This window comes from Moschus berezovskii, chromosome 11, assembly GCF_049115385.1.
Source record: "Moschus berezovskii isolate FMDL1 chromosome 11, NW_MosBer_1.0, whole genome shotgun sequence".
Taxonomy (NCBI): Eukaryota; Metazoa; Chordata; class Mammalia; order Artiodactyla; family Moschidae; genus Moschus; species Moschus berezovskii.
This window is the reverse complement of record NC_142470.1, coordinates 106,285,486-106,303,302: the sequence shown is the minus strand read 5'-3', so window position 1 is coordinate 106,303,302 and position 17,817 is coordinate 106,285,486. Positions and strand designations below refer to the sequence as shown.

The window sequence follows — 17,817 nt, the reverse complement described above, 5'->3', positions numbered from 1 at the left end:
CTTCTCCTTCTGCCCTCAGTCTTTCCCAGCCTCAGGGTCTTTTCCAGTGAGTCAGCTCTTTGCCTCAAGTGGCCTGATGTTGATTCCTTCCAGTGTGTTTTTAATTTCAGCTGTTGTATTCTTCAGCTCTGTTTGGTTCTTTATAGTTTAACTTTTTGTTAAATCTCTCACTGTGCTTGTCATCTTTCTCCCAAGTTCACTGAGGACTTTTCTGATCATTATTTTGAATTCTTTTTTTAAAAAATTATTTATTTTTGGCTATATTGAGTCTTTGTTGCTTTGCGAGGGCTTTCTCTAGTTGTGGGTCTTCCCAGATGGCTCAGATGGTAAAGAATCTGCCTGCAATGTAGGAGACCCAGGCTCGATCCCTGAATTGGGAAGATCCCCTGGAGAAAGGCATGGCAACCCACCCCAGTATTCTTGCCTGGAGAATCCCATGGACAGATGAGCTTGGCGGGCTACAGTCCATGGGGTCGCACAGAGTGGGACACGGCTGAGCCACAAGCACTTTCACTTTCTCTAGCTGTGGTGAGCGAGGGCTACCTTTGGTTGCAGGGCACGGGCGCTGCGGTGGCTTCTCTTGTTGCAGAGCAGGGTTCTAGGTGCATGGGCCTCAGTAGTTGCAGCGCGCAGGCTCTACAGTGTGGGCTCCGCAGTTGTGGCACAAGGGCTTAGTTGCTCCGTAGCATGTGGAATCTTCCTGAACCAGGGATCAAACTTGTGTCCCATGTGTTGGCAGGCAGGTTCCTATCCACTGCCCATCAGGGAAGTTTTCCATCTTGCTTAGTTCTTCTTTTATCTCGTTCCTTTATTTGGAGCATAGTCCTCTGTTGTCTCATTTTGCCTGAGTCTCTGTTTTTATTTCTATGTATTAGGTAGGCAAGTTCTGTTTCCTGATCTTGGAGAAGCGCTCTTATGTAGGATACACCCTATGGTGTCTGACAGCACGGTTCCCTCTGCTCACCAGAGTTCCATGCTCTAAGAGTGCCCCTAGGTGGGCTGCACAGGCCCTTGTGTTGTGGTGGGCTGACCAGTGTGGGCACACAGGTACGCAAGGCTGGCTCCCAGGCCCTGCCTCCTGTGGGTGGGACTGGGCAAGTCGTGCCCATTTTGCTGGGAACTTTGAGGGGATAAAGAGATGGTATTTACTTGGTGATCTATGTTTATGTCAAACCATAAATGGTAAAGGTTGAGGCAGAGGAGTCCCTTGGCTGGGATCCAGGGGTTTGGGATCTCGTCCTGACCACACCATGAACTGCTGAGTGGTTTCTGGGCCTCAGTTTTTCTAGCTGTAACATGGGGACATTACCATTTGTCATGGCTTACTTACTTCCTGCAGACCCTAGAGGGACAGGCAGGCTGATGCAGAGGATCAGAGTCACCACCTCCAGGCTCATGAGGGGACCCCAATTTTCTCCTCCTTCAAACAAAGGGGAGGGGAAGCAGGGCAGCTGGAAGACAGGACACAGGTATGGTGTGCAGGTTGATGGAGGAACGCAATGGCAGCTTATTCTCCCCACTCAGCCACAGGCTCAGGGACTTTCCCCCACTGCCCTCCCTGCCTTTGCTCATGGACTTCTTCCAAGTGGAAGTTCCTGAGCAGATTACCAGCAGCCAGGAGGCCTCTGCTTGTGTGCGTGGAGCGGGGAAAGCAGGTATCACTTAGGCAATAATGCTGGGGCTGGGGGCGTGGGTGTTGTGGCTAGCTCTGAAGACAGCATGCTGGGGCCCTGTGAGGGGCTGGGCACGGACAGCGGACATGGTGGTCCTGGGCCCTGGAGGGAAGGCTGCCATCTCACCCCTTACGTGGTCTGACAGGAAGCCATCTGAAAGTCACATGAGCGAGGGAATGGTTCTCAGTCCCTGGGAAAGCCCCGCGGCGAGCCCGGCCCAGGCTGGTTTCCCGCTTCAGCACAGCGGACACTGGCAGGCCTTGTGCTTTTACTTTCCTTTCTCTCTGTGCCACCCTCGTGATGACGATTTATTGCACATTCTCTCTTCTCTGACCCAGTGACTCCTTATCACCACTACCTACAAATCTTGGACTTCTAGGAAAGGGAAACTTGGGGCCTGTTTCTCAGGTGCCTCACAAGCTGACTGTTTTTGCCTGAGGTGAGAGGGGCCCGCTGACACACCACCCTTCCTGCAGCCAGCCCAGACCTCAGGGGCCCCCGCAGCCGCTGGCGGCAGAGTGTGCCCCGGCCGGCTCCAGCCCGCCTTCCTCGGGGCTCCTCCGTGGCTCCCTGCTCCTCTGCCTTGGCCAGTGTGGCCGTCCCACGATGCCCTGGACACGTCCTGCACTTGCCTGTGCTGTGCCTGCTGTGTGGAATGCCTCTTTCCCCTCCTCTCTGCTTTCAAGCTCAGACCTGTAAAAACAGTTTAAAAGTCATATGCTGTTTGAAGCTTTTCCTCCCAGGGCTAATATTGCCTTCCTTTTCTTTTACTAGCACATCTTCATTCATCTATTTTGATGTGGGGTTTTTGTGGGGGTTTTTTTTTGCATAATTTAAAAATTGGATGCAACTCATATATCCATCTGTTTAAAGTGTGCAGTCCAGTGGTTTTTACTATATTCACAATGTTGTGCAACCATTAGCAAAATCAATTTTAGAACCCTAAAAGAAACCCCCTACCCCTTAGTTGTCACTCTGCGTTCTTCCTCTCTCCAGCCCCTACACTAATCTACTTTCTGTCTCTCTGGCTTTGCCTATTCTGGACATTTCATATGAATAAAATCATGCGATATGTGGCCGTTTGTGACTGGCTTCCCACTCTTAGCGTGTTTTCAGGCTTCATCCAGGTAGTAGCATGAATCAGCACTTCATTCCTTTTTTTATTGTCAAAAAGCATCTCATTGTGTGGACAGACCACATTTGTCCATTCATCAGCTGATGGACATTTGGATTGCTTCCACTTTGGTGCTATTATGAATAATTCTTTTTTAATCATGAATTAAATTTTGTAAATTGAAGTATTAGTTGATTTACAATGTTGTGTTAATTACTGCTGTACAACAAAATGATTCCATTATACGTATATGTGTATTTATATACACACATTCTCTTTTAAGAATCTGACCCTACTCTACAACGAAATATTGCTTTCCACTGTGGTTTATCACAGGATATTGAACTCAGCTCTCTGCACTCTACCGTGGGGCCTTGCTGTTTATCTATCTAACACAAACGCTTACATCTGCGAACCCGACCTCCTCCTCCTCCCCCCTCCCCCACCCCTCAGCAACCACGAGTCTGCTCTCCACTCTGTGTCTGTTTCACAGATAGGCGCACTTGTGTTGTATTTTAGGTTCCATATATAAGTGATATCACACGGCATTTGTCTTTCTCTTTCTGACTTCACTTAGTACGATAATCTCTAGTTGGCTTCTCTCTTTATCCCCTTTAATCTTTTTTTTCCCTTAAATTCTAGTTTATCTGATACTAATATAGCTACGCCTGAGCAGAAGAAACCAAATCTGTCTTTTATGATGAACAAGAATAATGTCTTAAACCTAGTTTAAGGAAACATTTACTTTTGGTTTATAAATAACTAGATCAAAGGATTTACACAGAATAAGGATCCAGTGGGTGAGGTGTCTCCTGGTTGCTCCCTTATGTCTCAGAGATATGCCCAAAGTTTAGTGGTTTTACACGGAGTAAGAAACACTGCACACAGTGGCTGACTTTATTTTGGGGGGCTCCAAAATCACTGCAGATAGTGACTGCAGCCATGAAATTAAAAGACACTTACTCCTTGGAAGGAAAGTTATGACCAACCTAGACAGCATATTAAAAAGCAGAGACATTACTTTGTCAACAAAGGTCCGTCTAGTCATGGCTATGGTTTCTCCAGTGGTCACGTATGGATGTGAGAGTTAGACTATAAAGAAGGCTGAGCGCAGGAGAATTGATGTTTTTTAACTGTGGTGTTGAAGAAGACTCTTGAGAGTCCCTTGAACTGCAAGGAGATCCACCCAGTCCATCCTAAAGGAGATCAGTCCTGGGTGTTCATTGGAAGGACTGATGCTGAAGCTGAAACTCCAATACTTTGGCCACCTCATGCGAAGAGTTGACTCACTGGAAAAGACCCTGATGCTGGGAAAGACTGAAGGCAGGAGGAAAAGGGGACAACAGAGGATGAGATGGTTGGATGGCATCATTGACTCGATGGACATGGGTTTGGGTAGACTCTGGGAGTTGGTGATGGACAGGGAGGCCTGGCGTGCTGCGGTTCGTGGGGTCGCAAAGAGTCAGACACGACTGAGCGACTGAACTGAGTAAGTATGAGAAGTGTAGAACTGGGGTGACACAAGGGCCTTCGGTAAAAGTCAGTGAGCCGTCAAAATTCATACCCAGTACCCTGACTGCCAGCCCACCTCTGGCTGCTTCCCCTGGGAGATGCCTTTTCCAGAGAAAGAAAGTTGCCATATTCTGAGTACTTCCTCTAAGCTACAAGTTTCATTCATACCCATTATCCTAACAACATATCAACAAACAAAGTTATCTTATTTCCATGTTACAGATGAAGAAACTGAGGTTCCCAGATGTCCAAGTCACATGACCAAGGTCAGAACAACTCCATCAGAACAACTCCAGGGCAGCAGAGAGGGGATCCTACTCCAGAACGGAAGCTATTCCAGGGGTCACCACACCCGAGCTTCCCTGGTGGCTCAGATGGTAAAGAACCTGCCTACAACTAGGGAGACCCAGATCAGGAAGATCCTCTGGAGAAGGGAATGGAAACCCACTCCAGTATTCTTGCCTGGAGAATTCCACAGACAGAGGAGCCTGGCAGGCTACAGTCTATGGGGTCGCAAAGAGTTGCACAGGACTGAGCGGCTAACATTTCACTTTCCACACCCAAAGTCCTGACCCTGTGGCTGCCCACAGCATGGGGACATGGCCTGCGGAGGTGCCCCTCACCATAACTTGGGACGTCATATAGGTCCAGCTCCCTTTTAGTGCTCTTTCACAGCAGTCACAAAGCAGGAATGCCAGCAATGTAACAGGTACAGCTTGTCCTCCCCACCTGTCCCCACCACAGACACCTGCTGATTGGGGTCCCCAGGTCAAGTCACCGCTATACTCAGGAGCAGAGACTCCAGGAATTCCTCACAAGTCAAAGGTGGCAAGGGCAGGGCCTGGTTGTAACTTTAAGGCTGGATCTGTAGGCGCATCCTGTTCACCTGCTCAGCAGAACAGAGTCTGCAGGCCTGAGCCCAGGCCCCTCTCTCTGCAAACCCAGGGTGTGCCTGGGAGGGACAGGAAGGCATGGCCCCACGCCCCTGCATCCTGACCAGCTCCCAGCCCTGCTCATTCCTGCTGATGGCAACAAAGGGGATACACACGTTACGAAATCACTCATGCGAGACAAACTTTATTTTGCTGTTTCAGAAACTGCAAGGCGATAAGCACGACGCCAACGTGCGCTCTGAAGGGTCCGCTTGCCTTCAGACGCACAATTTTGCTGGCATCTCATGACTGCCGGGCAAAGAAGGTGGGGCAGCTGGCTGCTGATCCCCTTTAGAGAGGACTTGTTTTAAATTAATTAATTTCTATTTATCTGTACGTATTTATTTATGGCTGTGCTGGGTTTTGTTGCAGCACACGGGCTCTTGGTTGCTGCAAGCGGGCTTTCTCTTTTTGCCGTGAGTTGGGGCTACTCTCTAGCTGCGGTACAGAGGCTTCTTGTTGCGGTGGCTTCCCTTGTGTGGAGCACGGGCTCTAAGGTGCATGGGCTTCAGCAGTTGTGGTTCATGGGTTCTAGAACATGTGGGCTCAGTAGTTGCAATCCAAGGGCTTGGTGGTTCCACGGCATGTGGGATCTTAGTTCCCAGACCAGGGATCAAACTGGTGTCCCCTGCATTGGCAGGCAGATTCTTAACCACTGGATGACCAGGGAAGTCCTACAGAGGACTTGTAGAAGTGACCTGGCTTCCCTACAGACTGTGAACATTCTACCAGATAGAGAGAGGCCAAGATAATGAAGTAGAAAGGCCCTGAGCTCCCCTCCGCTCATGAGCACACCAAAATGTGGGGTTACTAGTGGGGAGAGGGAACAGGGGAGAGGCAACTTAGTGGTAGGGGATTGAGAGGTACAAACCACTAGATACAAAATAAGCTACAAGGATACATTGTACAAGAGGGGAATATCACCAATAGTCTTATAATAATGACAGATGGAGTATAACCTTTAAAAATCATGACTAAACAGTACATCTAACTTATACAATATTGTACATCAACTATACTTCTATTAAAAAAAATTCCACCCAGCTGCTCCCTTCTTCTGGTCCAGGCTCCTCAATACCCTGGGTGGGCAAGGCTTCACCAGACACGTGCATATACCTTAACTTCCTCAGTCATAAAACCAGGGGTCAGGCCGCCCCCTCTCTACACAAAGGCCCTTCTCACTGACACAGGTGGGTTCTTGGAACTCCTGGGACTTAGGTGTACTGCGGGTTGCTAGGTCCATGGTGGCTGAACCCCATGGCTAGTTAAAAGCCTTGGCACGTAGTAATGAACCTGGGACTAAGCAGAGGGGCGAGATGCTGGCTGTCACATTGCTAGCCACCTTCTCCAGCCAGGGAGGTACTTCCGGTGTGGGCAGAAAGGGGTATCTCCTGGCTTCTCTGGCCCCAACCTGCTGAGGAGGGGTAGAGCCACTGTGACCTTGAACCGTCTCTCTGTCACACCTGCTGCTGACCAGCATTGCTGACTCTTCTCCAGAAAGATGGCAGAGCTGCACCTCCTCCGTCGGCAGGGGCCGGGCTCAGAGCTCTGCACCTATACCAGGAGGCCCTCTCCAGCACCCAGAACAAGAGGGTCCCAAGCCGGAGCCACTGCCTTGATCTCCCAGCGACACATAGGGCATCTGGCCGTGTCCCTGAAGACCCTCCAGGCACAGGAGCTGCAGAAGTGTGTGTGGCCGCAGGGGACAAGGCAGGTGTTGGCAACCTGGTGGAAGCAGATGGCACACTCTTCTCCTGCTAGGGCTGGGAAAGGGGACAACACAGGTCAGGGGTGCTAGGGGGCCACGAGGGGGCAGCCCACTTATATCACCACAGGACAGAGAAGCATGTGGTCGGTGCATGAAGAATATGACCTCGTAAGAAAATGCTCACAATGCAATCAGTGAAAAAGGCTGGGAAGAAAACTGTACACACATGCACAGCATAAGACTCCAATTTAGAAAAAAGGAAAACACAGCACAGGTAACTCCCCATGTATGGTGTGCTGTGCTCAGTCACTTCAGCGGTGTCTGACTCTGAGACCCCCTGGACTGTAGCCTGCCAGGCTCCTCAGTCCATGGGACTCTCCAGTCAAGAACACTGGAGTGGGTAGCCATGCCCTCCTCCAGGGGGTCTTTCCAACCCAGGGATCAAACGCACGTGTCTAACATCTCCTGCATTGGCAGGCAGGTTCTTTACCACAAGTGCTGCCTGAGAAACACCCTCTCCACTCCCGCCAATATATATATATATATATATGATTACAAAATACCGGGAGGAAATCTACCTAACAGGCAATGTGAAGTCTGGGAGGTGTGGTTTTCTTTCACTTCCTTTTTTATCCTTGAATATGTATTTTATTTCTGCTTGGCAAAGTATTTTTTCTTACTACGAACAGGGATTGTTCTTTTCAAAGCAGGCGGAGAAAATAACATCTGTTCATGAGTGTGCCCGGTAACTTATGAAGCCAGCCAATGTTCTAGAAGGCAGAACTGTTACATGATTTTTAGGTTTCCAGTGGCAGAGCCAAGCTTTTTTGGCCTAGAGCCTGTGGGAGACTTGATGGCACTTGGGAAGACGTAACTGAGTTCCCAGGGCTGGGGCCTCGCCCAGCTTCCCTAGCTCTGGAGCCCTGGGGAGTCCCTGGCGCTCAGGGAAGCCACTCACCTTTGGGCCCGGGCAGAGCCTCATCACTGAGGCCCCTCGGTGTGGTTGTGGAGAAGCTGTTGGCTGTAGGATCTAAGGCAGAAAGGGAAAGTCAGGCCCTGGGAAAGCAGTCAGGGTGTTTCCATTCAACCCGCCTCCATAGCAGCGTCCACCTGCCTTCTTCTCTGGACTGCAGTACTGCAGCTCCAAGCCGGGGCTCCAGCCCTGTCCTGGCCAGCCCTTTCCCAGTGGGACCCAGCAGAGAATTTGTGGACCTGCAGCTTTGTCATCCTAATCCACACTTACCTCAGACAGCTCCTGTCTGCCCTCCTGCCACTGCCTGAGCAGAGATCTTCAGCATCAGTCACCGCCCCCAAACCGGATGTGCAACAGAATCCCCCAGGCGGTGGGAAAACAGGTGTCTGGGCCCCTCCGGGCCACCGAGTCAGGCTCCCAGGGGTGAGGCTCGAGCAGCGGTGACAAGCAATTTGAAAAGCAAACACGCTGGGGGGACTGGAATGCTTGTGCAGGTCCCTGGAACACTGCCCAGGTATGCCAGCACTTCTGTTTACCAGTCTTCCGCATATCCTCGCGCCTCTGGAATCCACGCCCCTTTCAGGTGGTCTTCACTTCCCCACTGGGTGCCTGAACATCTCACCTTTGCCCCCACCAGGCTGCCCTCTTGCCCACCTCTAACTCGCACACTTATCTTCCCTTTGTTGCCACCCCTGTCAGCAGCAAACTCCTACTTTGACTGCAAAACCCAGCCCGCCCCGAATATATTTTTTTGTAAATGAGACCAGCCCTCTAACAAAGGGGTCCCCTACCTCCGGGATCTGTTGCCTGATGATCTGAGGTGGAACTGATGGAATAATAATAGAAATAAAGTGCACAAGAAATGTAATGTGCTTGAATCATCCCGAAACCATTTCCCTTACCCCTCCTTCTGTGGAAAAGCCGTCTCCCACGAAACTGGTCCCTGGTGCCGAAAAGGCTAGGGACCGCTGCTCTAACGTATGTTTGGGGCGCTGGGCGTGCCTTCTCGTTCTTCGAAACACGGTTGCCCTCCCTATGACTGGGTCTGGTCCCCAGCGAACATCTTCATACCCCGACAGAAGCTGACGGAGAAACTCCGTATGAAAGAAACATCAGTTCTCCCCGACTCTCCGCGGGTGAGGTGCCACCGGAGCCGCCACCTCCCCCGCCCCCGTGCCCAGGGACGGTGCCTGGGTCCCCACCCCGGGCCTCACCTAGCAGCTCGATGGCCTTGGTGGTCCCGTACACGTCCATCACGGCCCAGAGCGGGGCGCCCACGAGCACGCCGTCGCGCAGCAGCAGCCGGGGCCCCGAGTTGACCCGGGCGAAGATCCGGCCCCCGCGGTCCACCCAGAAGCGCACCACGTCCCCGGGGATGGCGCAGCCGTCAGGCAGCATGGCCGCCCAGGTCTGACCCCGCCGCTCCAGGTCCGGGCACAGGAAGGGCGGCAGGCTGGGCGCGGGCACGCGCGCGGGGTCCAGGCGCGTGAAGCCCACGCGGAGGCCGCCCAGCCAGCCGCGCTCGCGCCGCAGCAGGCGCAGCGCCACGCGCTCTCCGGGCCGCACCGGCCGCTGGCTGAAGACGATGCCGTCGTGGAACGTGGCGCGCCGGCACGCGGTGCTCCGCCGCGCATCCAGGCGCACCTGGGCGCCCACCGCCTGGGCGTGGAAGCGGAGCGCCTCTCGGGGAGCCTGGGCGTCTGCGGCGGGGGCGGGGCGTCAGTGCAGGTCGCCGGACACACCGGCTGGGCTGCCGGCCGCCTGGAGCCCTCCCCACCAGGGGGGCGGGCATAGCCACCAACCCATGTCCCTGGGGCCACTGTCCCCGCTCGCCCCCCATCCCCACTCCAGAGACCTTCTTAGAACCAGTGGAGAACCCGCTCTGCCTGTCTGGGATCATAGTTCTCTCCTGATTCTTGCCAAGCCTCAGTGTCCCTCCCTTGCTGCTGCTTAGTCAGAGTCCTGTCCGACTCTTTGAGAGCTATGGACTGTAGCCTGCCAGGCTCCTCTGTCCATGGAATTTTCCACGCAAGAATACTGGAGTTGGGTTGCCATGCCTTCCTCCAGGGGATCTTCCCAACCCAGGGATCCATTCCTGGTCTCCCGCATTGCAGGCAGATTCTTTACCACTTGGAGCCACCCGGGAAGCCCTCCCTCCCTTAGGGATGTTGTAAAAATTAAAGGAACTGTTGACAGTACCAGTTATGGATGCCTGGTGACGGTTGTTTTTGCCATTAACTAAAGAGAGCAGGTTTTAGGACGGTCAGCAGATGACCCTGCTTTTGTTTGACACATACATTTACATGTGTATCATTCACATGTTCACACATGTGTAGCCTGTCTGTAGCTAGAAACAGGCTGAGAGGAGATGGGCTGGCATGCTGTTTGTGATCGGCTCTAATTCTGCAGGGGGGTGGGGGCGGCTGAGCTTTCCCGGCTGCTTGTGTGACTTTCTGGCTTTGCCACAGAGAACCGGCGTCACTGACCCCCAGGGAGGGTGGCTTCTCTCGTCCTGGGAGAGAAAGAAGGAGGCTGGGAACGCCCAACTCAGTGAGGGTGTGAGACCTGGAGAAGGGGTCCCAGAATTGTGGGCTGAGCCCAGCCAAGGCCTGGGTAAGCTTTGAAAGCAGGGCACTTCCTGACTTGCCTCCACTTGGCAGCTGGGACGGGAAAGTTCCTTGCTGGGCAGCCTTTCCTCTCAGTCCCAGAGGCCTGAAGGAAGCTGGTGGAGCTTCCTGCCCCAAGAAGGGCGCTTAGCCAGCTCCCCAGGCCTTAGCTCTCTCCCCCTCCCCTCCTGACCCTGCTTTATCTGGGTTGGAGGAAGGAGGCTGAAAATATAAAGAGATGAATTCACTCAAAACTTGAGCCAGGGAACTTCCCTGGTGGTGCAGCGGTTAAGACGCCACGCTTCCAGTCAATACAGAGGGCACACATTCAATCCCTGCCTCCTGACACTCTTATGCCTGCAAGGTGTCAACCAGGCACCAGGAGGGGAGGCTTGGTTTCGTCAGGCACAAGGCACACCCTCAAGGTCACAGCGAGTCCATCTCTGACCTCCACTGGCTCTGGGAGCAGTGGGGCAGGAGCCAAAGAAGCGACTGGTGGGATTGCTGGGTGCGTGAGTCCCTCAGCAGGGCAGGGGGCCCTGGGGACCCTAGGAGAAGCAGACCTCGTCCTCTACAGAATTTGACAGTCTGCAAAGCTTACCCCTGTCTTGGGAGTTTCCCAGTGGCCCGTGGGAGCTCTGTCCTCATGTCACCAGTCAGAGGAGGGAGGCCGGGAGGGGTCACAGTGGCGCTCAGGACACCAGGGCCCAGTGGACTGTGCCGCTTCTCCCAGCTGCCCGCCCGGGCTCCGCTCACTGTCTCAGCAGTGGCCTGAGTGTGGTCCTCGCAAGACACACAGGGCTCCTTGGGGGTCAGCCTTTCCACATGTGAGGTCCTGTATGGCTGTGTTAGTTGTTCACGGAAGAGGGCCAAGGTTGAGTGGCAACGACAGCCACCCGTGTACCACCAGTCTGGCAGAACTGCATCTGCCCGCGGGGCCCCTTCCTCTGCTTTGCACGGGGCTCTGTGCCTGAGTTTGGGGCTGGCCCTGGATAGTACCCCCTTCTCCAAGGCTGGCTGGCAGGGCTTCTCCCATTCTTTGACCCAAGTGACCCAGTCCAACCTGCTCCTGGGTTGGGGTGAGGCAGAGGTAGGCACTGGCCAAGTGTGGCTGTCCAAGTAGGCTTGTCCGTAGCCAGCTGGGCAGGGAGTTCTGAGCACTTTATGCCTGCAGGTGGCTATTCTCATCAGCCCACTTTCAGGCAGCATCCTGAGGCTCCTGAGGCAGAGTTGCCCATGGGGGACCCTCCCCAACTACTCCACCTGCCTCCCCCAGCCCCACACTGTGCACCGGCTTGGCAACAAGGGCCCCCTGGGTGGCTGGGGAGCAGGGAACATAGTCATGGCCTTTTGGATGGCCTGCCCTCTGGACAGGCGGATTCCAGTCAGAGAATCTGCAGCAAGGCTCTTGGAATCTAGATGAGCAGGCTCAGTGAGGACCTCCCCAGATCTTCATCTTCATCCTCAATATCTGTCCAGTCACCAGGCCTCTCCTGGCACCTATCAAGTGCCTTACAGACTCCTGGCCACCCCCCAGGGAAGCACTCGGAGGAAACTGAGCTCAGGGAGGTGGTTGTGCAGCTGGAAGTCAGGGAGCCCTGGCCCAGCTCCTCACCCTGCACTCCTGCGCTGCCTGCTTCATGGCAGCAGCACTGCCTGGAAATCCAAACACAAGTTGCTGCTGCAGCACTGGCAGCGGCGGCGTGGCCCTGCCCCGCCCCTTGATTCAGGGGCCCGGGAACCCTAGGTTACCATGGTTACCACGGAGTCAAGGGCTGTGGGTCCTTCTGCCTGGGTAGGAGCAGAGTCCGGGCTCTGGGAGCAGGGCTGCGTGGGCCAGATTTCTAGTCGCAGGAGACCCAGCTCTCCAACCCCCGCCCCACACGCTAAGGCAAAGTTGTGACCTCAGGTGAGACCAGCAGAGAACCATTGAGCCTGGTGACCCTGTGGTCTGTGCTTCTGGCAGGATGCGGGCATTGGCCCCCAGCCTGGGGATGAGGAAACTGAGCCTCCAGGGAGAAGTGACTGGGCAGGAAAGGTCCCCACAGCTCTGTGAAGGCAGAGCTGGGACCCTGGTCTTTCACCAGGCCCCCTAAACTCTACCCTCTTTCCCATCCCAGCCAGTCTTCTCTCTGCACAACAGGATCTGAATGGCAAATGGGTCTAAGGGTCTTTGCATCACTGCAGGGATTGTGGCCCGAGTTTCTTGGCCTCTATTGGGTTCTTGCAGAGGAAGGAAGTTTTCATTACCTCCCAGCCTCATTACAGCTCACTGCCTAGGGCAGCCCGGCCTGGATCAGAAACTCCTTCTGAACAATATTTACAATGACTATACCTCTATCTCCTGAGTCTTCCACCCCAGAAAACACAGAGCACCCCTCTGTTTCTTGTACTTCTGGTCCAGGCACAAAGCTCAGGGCTCGCACTTACCAGCCTGAGAGCAGATCTGGGCCCCCATCCGCCTGGGCTCCTCAGGTATGGGTTCCTGGGTTTGAAGAAGGCCAGGGGACAGGTTTCCCAAAGATATTCAGCAGGTCCCCTTGTCATGGGGCCAGGATCATATTACAGCGTTGATGATTAATTAGAGATTGCAGTCACGAGTTACAATATCCAGGGAATTTCCTGGTGACTTCCGGTTTGCAACAGGCCTGCTGCAACTGACTGGCCCGGAGGAAGTGGGGACTCGGGAGATGGCTGAGGTCAGATGTGGAGGAGCCTTCTGTCTTTACTTCTGACCAGTTGCGATCAACCAGCTGTGCATTATCGCTGCCTGAGTCATGTTAATGAATACCTGTACACAGACCTGCCCCCAGAGACCTTAATTCCAGTGGCCTGGGGTGGAGCCCAGCATCGGCCTTGTTTAAAAGCACCCCCAGGTCCAGTGGTTAAGACTCTGTGCTTCCACTGCAGGAGACACAGGTTTGATCCCTGGTGAGAGAACTAAGATCCCACATGCCGTTCAGTGAGGCAAAAAAAAAGAGTAAAATAAACAAAAACCAAAATAATAAAAGTACAAGCGCCACAGCTGATTCTAATGTACAGCCCAGGGTAGAGACAGATTCACTGCTACTGACCCCAGTATATGGGAGGCGCTTAATCAGTGTTGGTGGAGTGGGCTGAATTGAATTAACTGCATTCCAGGACCTGCGAATCTGCCCTGGGCCCGGGTCTCTGGCTGAGAGGAGAAGGGCCAAGCAGGAGTGTTGATTATGCCCCAGCCTTGCTGGAGCTAGAATTCCACTGCCCAGACTCCCCCTTGGAACACAGAGAGTCCCGCAGGGGGTCATGCCCAAGGCCAAGCTCCCAGGGTGTTAGTGATGGCAAGAGGTGTCAGAGATCTTTTGCCCCTTTCGTTCCTGTTAGAGAAACTGAGGCTGGTGGCAGGGAAAGTGACTTGCTCTAACCTAGTACTTTCAGATCGCAACACATGAACCTGCTGGGGATCTTATTAAGATGCAGATTGAGTCAGAAGCTCAGGGCAGGTGTGGGATTCAGCCTTTCTAACAAGGCGGTTCTGTAGACCCCACTGTAGGTGACAGGCCCTAGGTGAGTTTGGAGGCTTGTGGGTATCCTGGCCCTTAACCTCCAGGCTAAGGCCCTCCCCAGACCCTCGACCAAGGCCATCAGCAATTGCTACCCTGCTTTGGTTTTGTTTTCAATATTTATTTATTTGGCTGCCTGGGTCTTGGTTGCAGCATGTGGGATCTAATTCACTGACCGGGAGTGAACCCAGGCCCCCTGAGTTGGAAACTTGGAGTCTTAGCCCCCGGACCACCAGGCAAGCCCTCCGATCATTGACTACTTGGAACTCAGCCGAAGGGGTGGATGTGCCCATGCACTTCCCTGGGGACAGTGGTGCTGTTGCCTGGGCAGTTTGACTGGGGGTGAGGAGGGGAAAGGGCGGGCGTTTGGTGACCCTGGTTCTGTCTCCTATGATAGATTTTCCTCTTTCTCTCCCCAGGCCTTTGTGTCCCCGTGTGTGGAACGGGAAACCAGGATGCACTGGTCTGTGGGTCCCTGCCAGCCCCAGTGTGCCCTGGTTTTGGTCCTGGTGACAGCTGCTTGGCCTCGGTTGACTTCAGAAGGTGTTGCTGCGACTCTGGACCATCTGTTCCACACCAAGCCCCCTGCCAAGCTCTCTAGAAACTGTCTTTAAGGTCAAAGACAAACTGGTGAGAAGTCAGGAGCAATCATAGTGAGTCCGTGGCCAGTGGTCCTGCTGGCCGAGTTGGAGGGATCCTGGCTTAGGGCTGGAGTCAGAGGCCACCTTTCCCCCCCACCCCCACCCTGACCCCACTGGTGAGCTGGCTGTTTGCCTTGGGTGAGCTGGAGCCAAGAGCACCTTTTTGATAAACCACATTCCTGTAAAGGAGATAGTTATGGTATCTTATCAGGGAAATCAGAACTTGAGCGTCAGCCCATCTGGAAAATTACCGGAGAGGCTGTGGACGTTAGGCTGCCCAGTGCCAGCAGGCTGAGGTAGTATGGCCTCATCTTCAGGACCTCGGTGGGGTGGGCGTTCTGAGAATTCAAATCCGGGGCCTGGGGTGCTGAGGCCTTCCTTCCCATCACACATTCCCCAGGTTCTTTGTTTGAGTAATTTTTATTGTTTTGATTTTAGTCTTTGGCTGCGATGGGTCTTTGTGCTGTGAGTTGGCTTTCTCGAGTTGCGGCGAGCGCGGGCCAATCTTTGTTGCAGTGCTCGGGCTTCTCGCTGCGGGGCTTCTTCTGTTGCAGAGCTGGAGCTCTAGAGCACAGGCTTGATAGTTGTGGCACGGGCTTCGTTGCCCCGCGGCATGTGAAATCTTCCTGGACCAGAGATCGAACCCATGTCCCCTGCACTGGCGGGCAGATTCTTAACCACTGAACCACCAGGGAAGTCCCACCTCCAGTTTATTTATTTATTAATAACAAGCACTACTGTTCTAAGTCCAGTACTGTATTAACTTGCTAATTCTCATGGCAACTTCTTGAAAAGATTCTACTTATGGTAATCATTCTCATTTTACAAATGGGGAAACCGAGGCACAAGAAGGTGAAGCAACTTGTTCAGAATCAGAAGTGAAAGGCCAGGGCGTGGCCCCAGCTGTCTGGCTGGAGGGTGGGTGCCTTATCCGCCATGCGGCACAGCCGCCACGGCCCTCCCCCAGGCCACGGCCCCTCTGAGCACTCAGTTGCTACTAGCGACCTTCCCCATCTCACTGACCCTAGTAGGGACTTGTGAATAGTTGCTCACTGGCTGCCTGAGTGTGAAGTGGAGGCCACCCCACGATGGAGACTGCACCCTTCCCTCCAGGACACCTGCCTGGCCACAAGGCTGTCGTAAATATTTGTTTCAGGAAGGCATTGACTGGCCCCTTCATGTATCACAACCTTCTCCTGGCAAAGGGGCTTGCGTTCCTTGGTGAAGCTGTGAGACATGCCATGCAGGGCCACCCAAGACGAATGGGCCATTGTGCAGAGTTCTGACAAAACGTGGTCCACTGGAGGGGGGAATGGCAAACCACTGTAGTATTCTTGCTGCAAGAACCCCATGAACTGTATGAAAAGGCAAAAAGATATGACAACAGAAGATGCACCTCCCCCCCAGGTTGGAATGTGTCCAATGTGCTGCTGGGGAAGAGCAGAGAGCAATTACTAATAGCTCCAGAAAGAATGATGTGGCTGGGGCAAAGCAGAAATGATGCTCATTTGTAGATGTGTCTGGTGGTGAAAGTGAGGTCCAATGCCATAAAGGACAATATTGCATAGGAACCTGGAATGTTAGGTCCATGAACTTGAGCAGTATGTGAACCAAGAACTTCCAGATATACAAACTGGATTTGGAAAAGGCAGAGGAACCAGAGATCAAATTGCCAACATCCACTGGATCACAGAAAAAGCAAGAGAGTTCCAGTAAAACTTCTGCTTCACTGACTACATTAAAGCCTTTGACTGTGCACAAAAAAACAGAAGATTCTTAAAGAGAGGGAACACCAGACCACCTTACCTATCTCCTGAGAAACCTGTATGCAGGTCAAGAAGCAGCAGTTAGAATGGGACAAGCGACAATGAACTGGTTACAAATTGGGAAAGGAGTACATCAAGGCTGTATATTGTCACCCTGCTTATGTAACTTCTGTGCAGAGTACATCATGTGAAATGCCAGGCTGGATGAAGCACAAGCCAAAATCGAGATTGCTGGGAGAAATAACAACCTCAGATATGCAGATGATACCACTCTAATGGCAGAAAGGGAAGAACTAAAGAGCCTCTTGATGATGGTGAAAGAAGAGACTGAAAAAGTTGGTTTAAAGCTCAGATGTTAAAAAAACTGAGATCATGGCATCCAGTCCCGTCACTTCATGGCAAATAGAAGGGGGGAAAGTGGAAGCAGTGACAGATTTTATTTTCTTGGGCTCCAAAATCACTGAGGACCATGACTGCAGCCATGGGAAAAAGATGCTTGCTGCTGGGAAGGAAAGCTACGACAAGCCTCGGTAGTGTATTAAAAAGCAGAGACCTCAGTTTGCTGGCAAAGGTCCATATAGTCAAAGCTATGGTTTTTCCAGTAGTTCTGTATGGATGTGAGAGTTGGACCATAAAGAAGGCTGAGTACCCAAGAATTGATGCCTTCAAATTGTAGTGCTGGAGAAGACTCTTGAGAGTCCCTTGGACTGCAAGGAGATCAAACCAGTCAATCCTAAAGGAAATCAACCTTGAATATTCATTGGAAGGACTGATGTTGAAGCTGAAGCTCCAATACTTTGGCCACCTGATTGGAAGAACTGACTCATTGGAAAAGACACTGATGCTGGGAAAGACTGAAGGCAAAAGGAGAAAGGGCAGGCAGAAGATGAAATGATTATATAGTATCATCAACTCAATAAATAAACATGAATCTGAGCAAACTCCAGGAGATAGTGAGGGACAGAGGAGTCCGAAGTGCTGCAATCCTTGGGGTCACAGAGTCCGACTGGACTTAGCTACCGAACAACAGAGACGGGCCCTCTAAGACGAGGGTGTCCTCTGATGCGGCCCCTGCTGGCTATAATTGGTATTGCAGGAGGGGTGCGCCCACAGTCAAGAGGGCCACCCTCAAAGCCAGGAGGGGTGCTCCCAGGACTAGAGGTCAGAGGGGCTGAGGATTCTGCCCCTCCTCCCTCACCTTGAAGCTCCCCATAGACTCTCCCTCCCCCCACGAGGGTCCATTCACTGGCAATCAATCATCAGTTTGCCCAGACCCTCCTCATTACAAAGGACTGTTCCCCAGGTCATCTCCTAAGAAGCCTCAAGTGCTCCGAGAAGCTTCTGGACAGG

The 17,817-nt window shown here is 52.9% G+C and overlaps 1 protein-coding gene across 1 annotated transcript; it reads right to left on the bottom strand.

Moving 5' to 3' along the window:
* Window positions 1–5,814: 5,814 nt before the first annotated feature.
* Window positions 5,815–13,009, bottom strand: NEURL3 (neuralized E3 ubiquitin protein ligase 3). The gene is made up of 4 exons (XM_055400810.2): window positions 12,949–13,009; window positions 9,127–9,612; window positions 7,898–7,969; window positions 5,815–6,994 (listed from the first exon to the last, which is right to left on the bottom strand). Exons 1-4 carry the CDS (start codon window positions 12,974–12,976, stop codon window positions 6,786–6,788), a joined length of 795 nt encoding a protein of 264 aa, XP_055256785.1. The 5' UTR covers window positions 12,977–13,009; the 3' UTR covers window positions 5,815–6,785.
* Between the last annotated feature and the right edge of the window lie 4,808 nt (window positions 13,010–17,817).

Excerpts from the sequence above, each read along its gene's own strand:
- NEURL3 (XM_055400810.2), bottom strand. The coding sequence starts at position 12,976 with ATGGGGGCCCAGATCTGCTCTCAGGCTG. Across the intron at positions 9,613-12,948 it reads CCAGATCTGCTCTCAGGCTG|ACGCCCAGGCTCCCCGAGAG; the intron begins GTAAGTGCGAGC and ends CCCCCGCCGCAG. Across the intron at positions 6,995-7,897 it reads GGCTCTGCCCGGGCCCAAAG|CCCTAGCAGGAGAAGAGTGT; the intron begins GTGAGTGGCTTC and ends CCCCTTTCCCAG.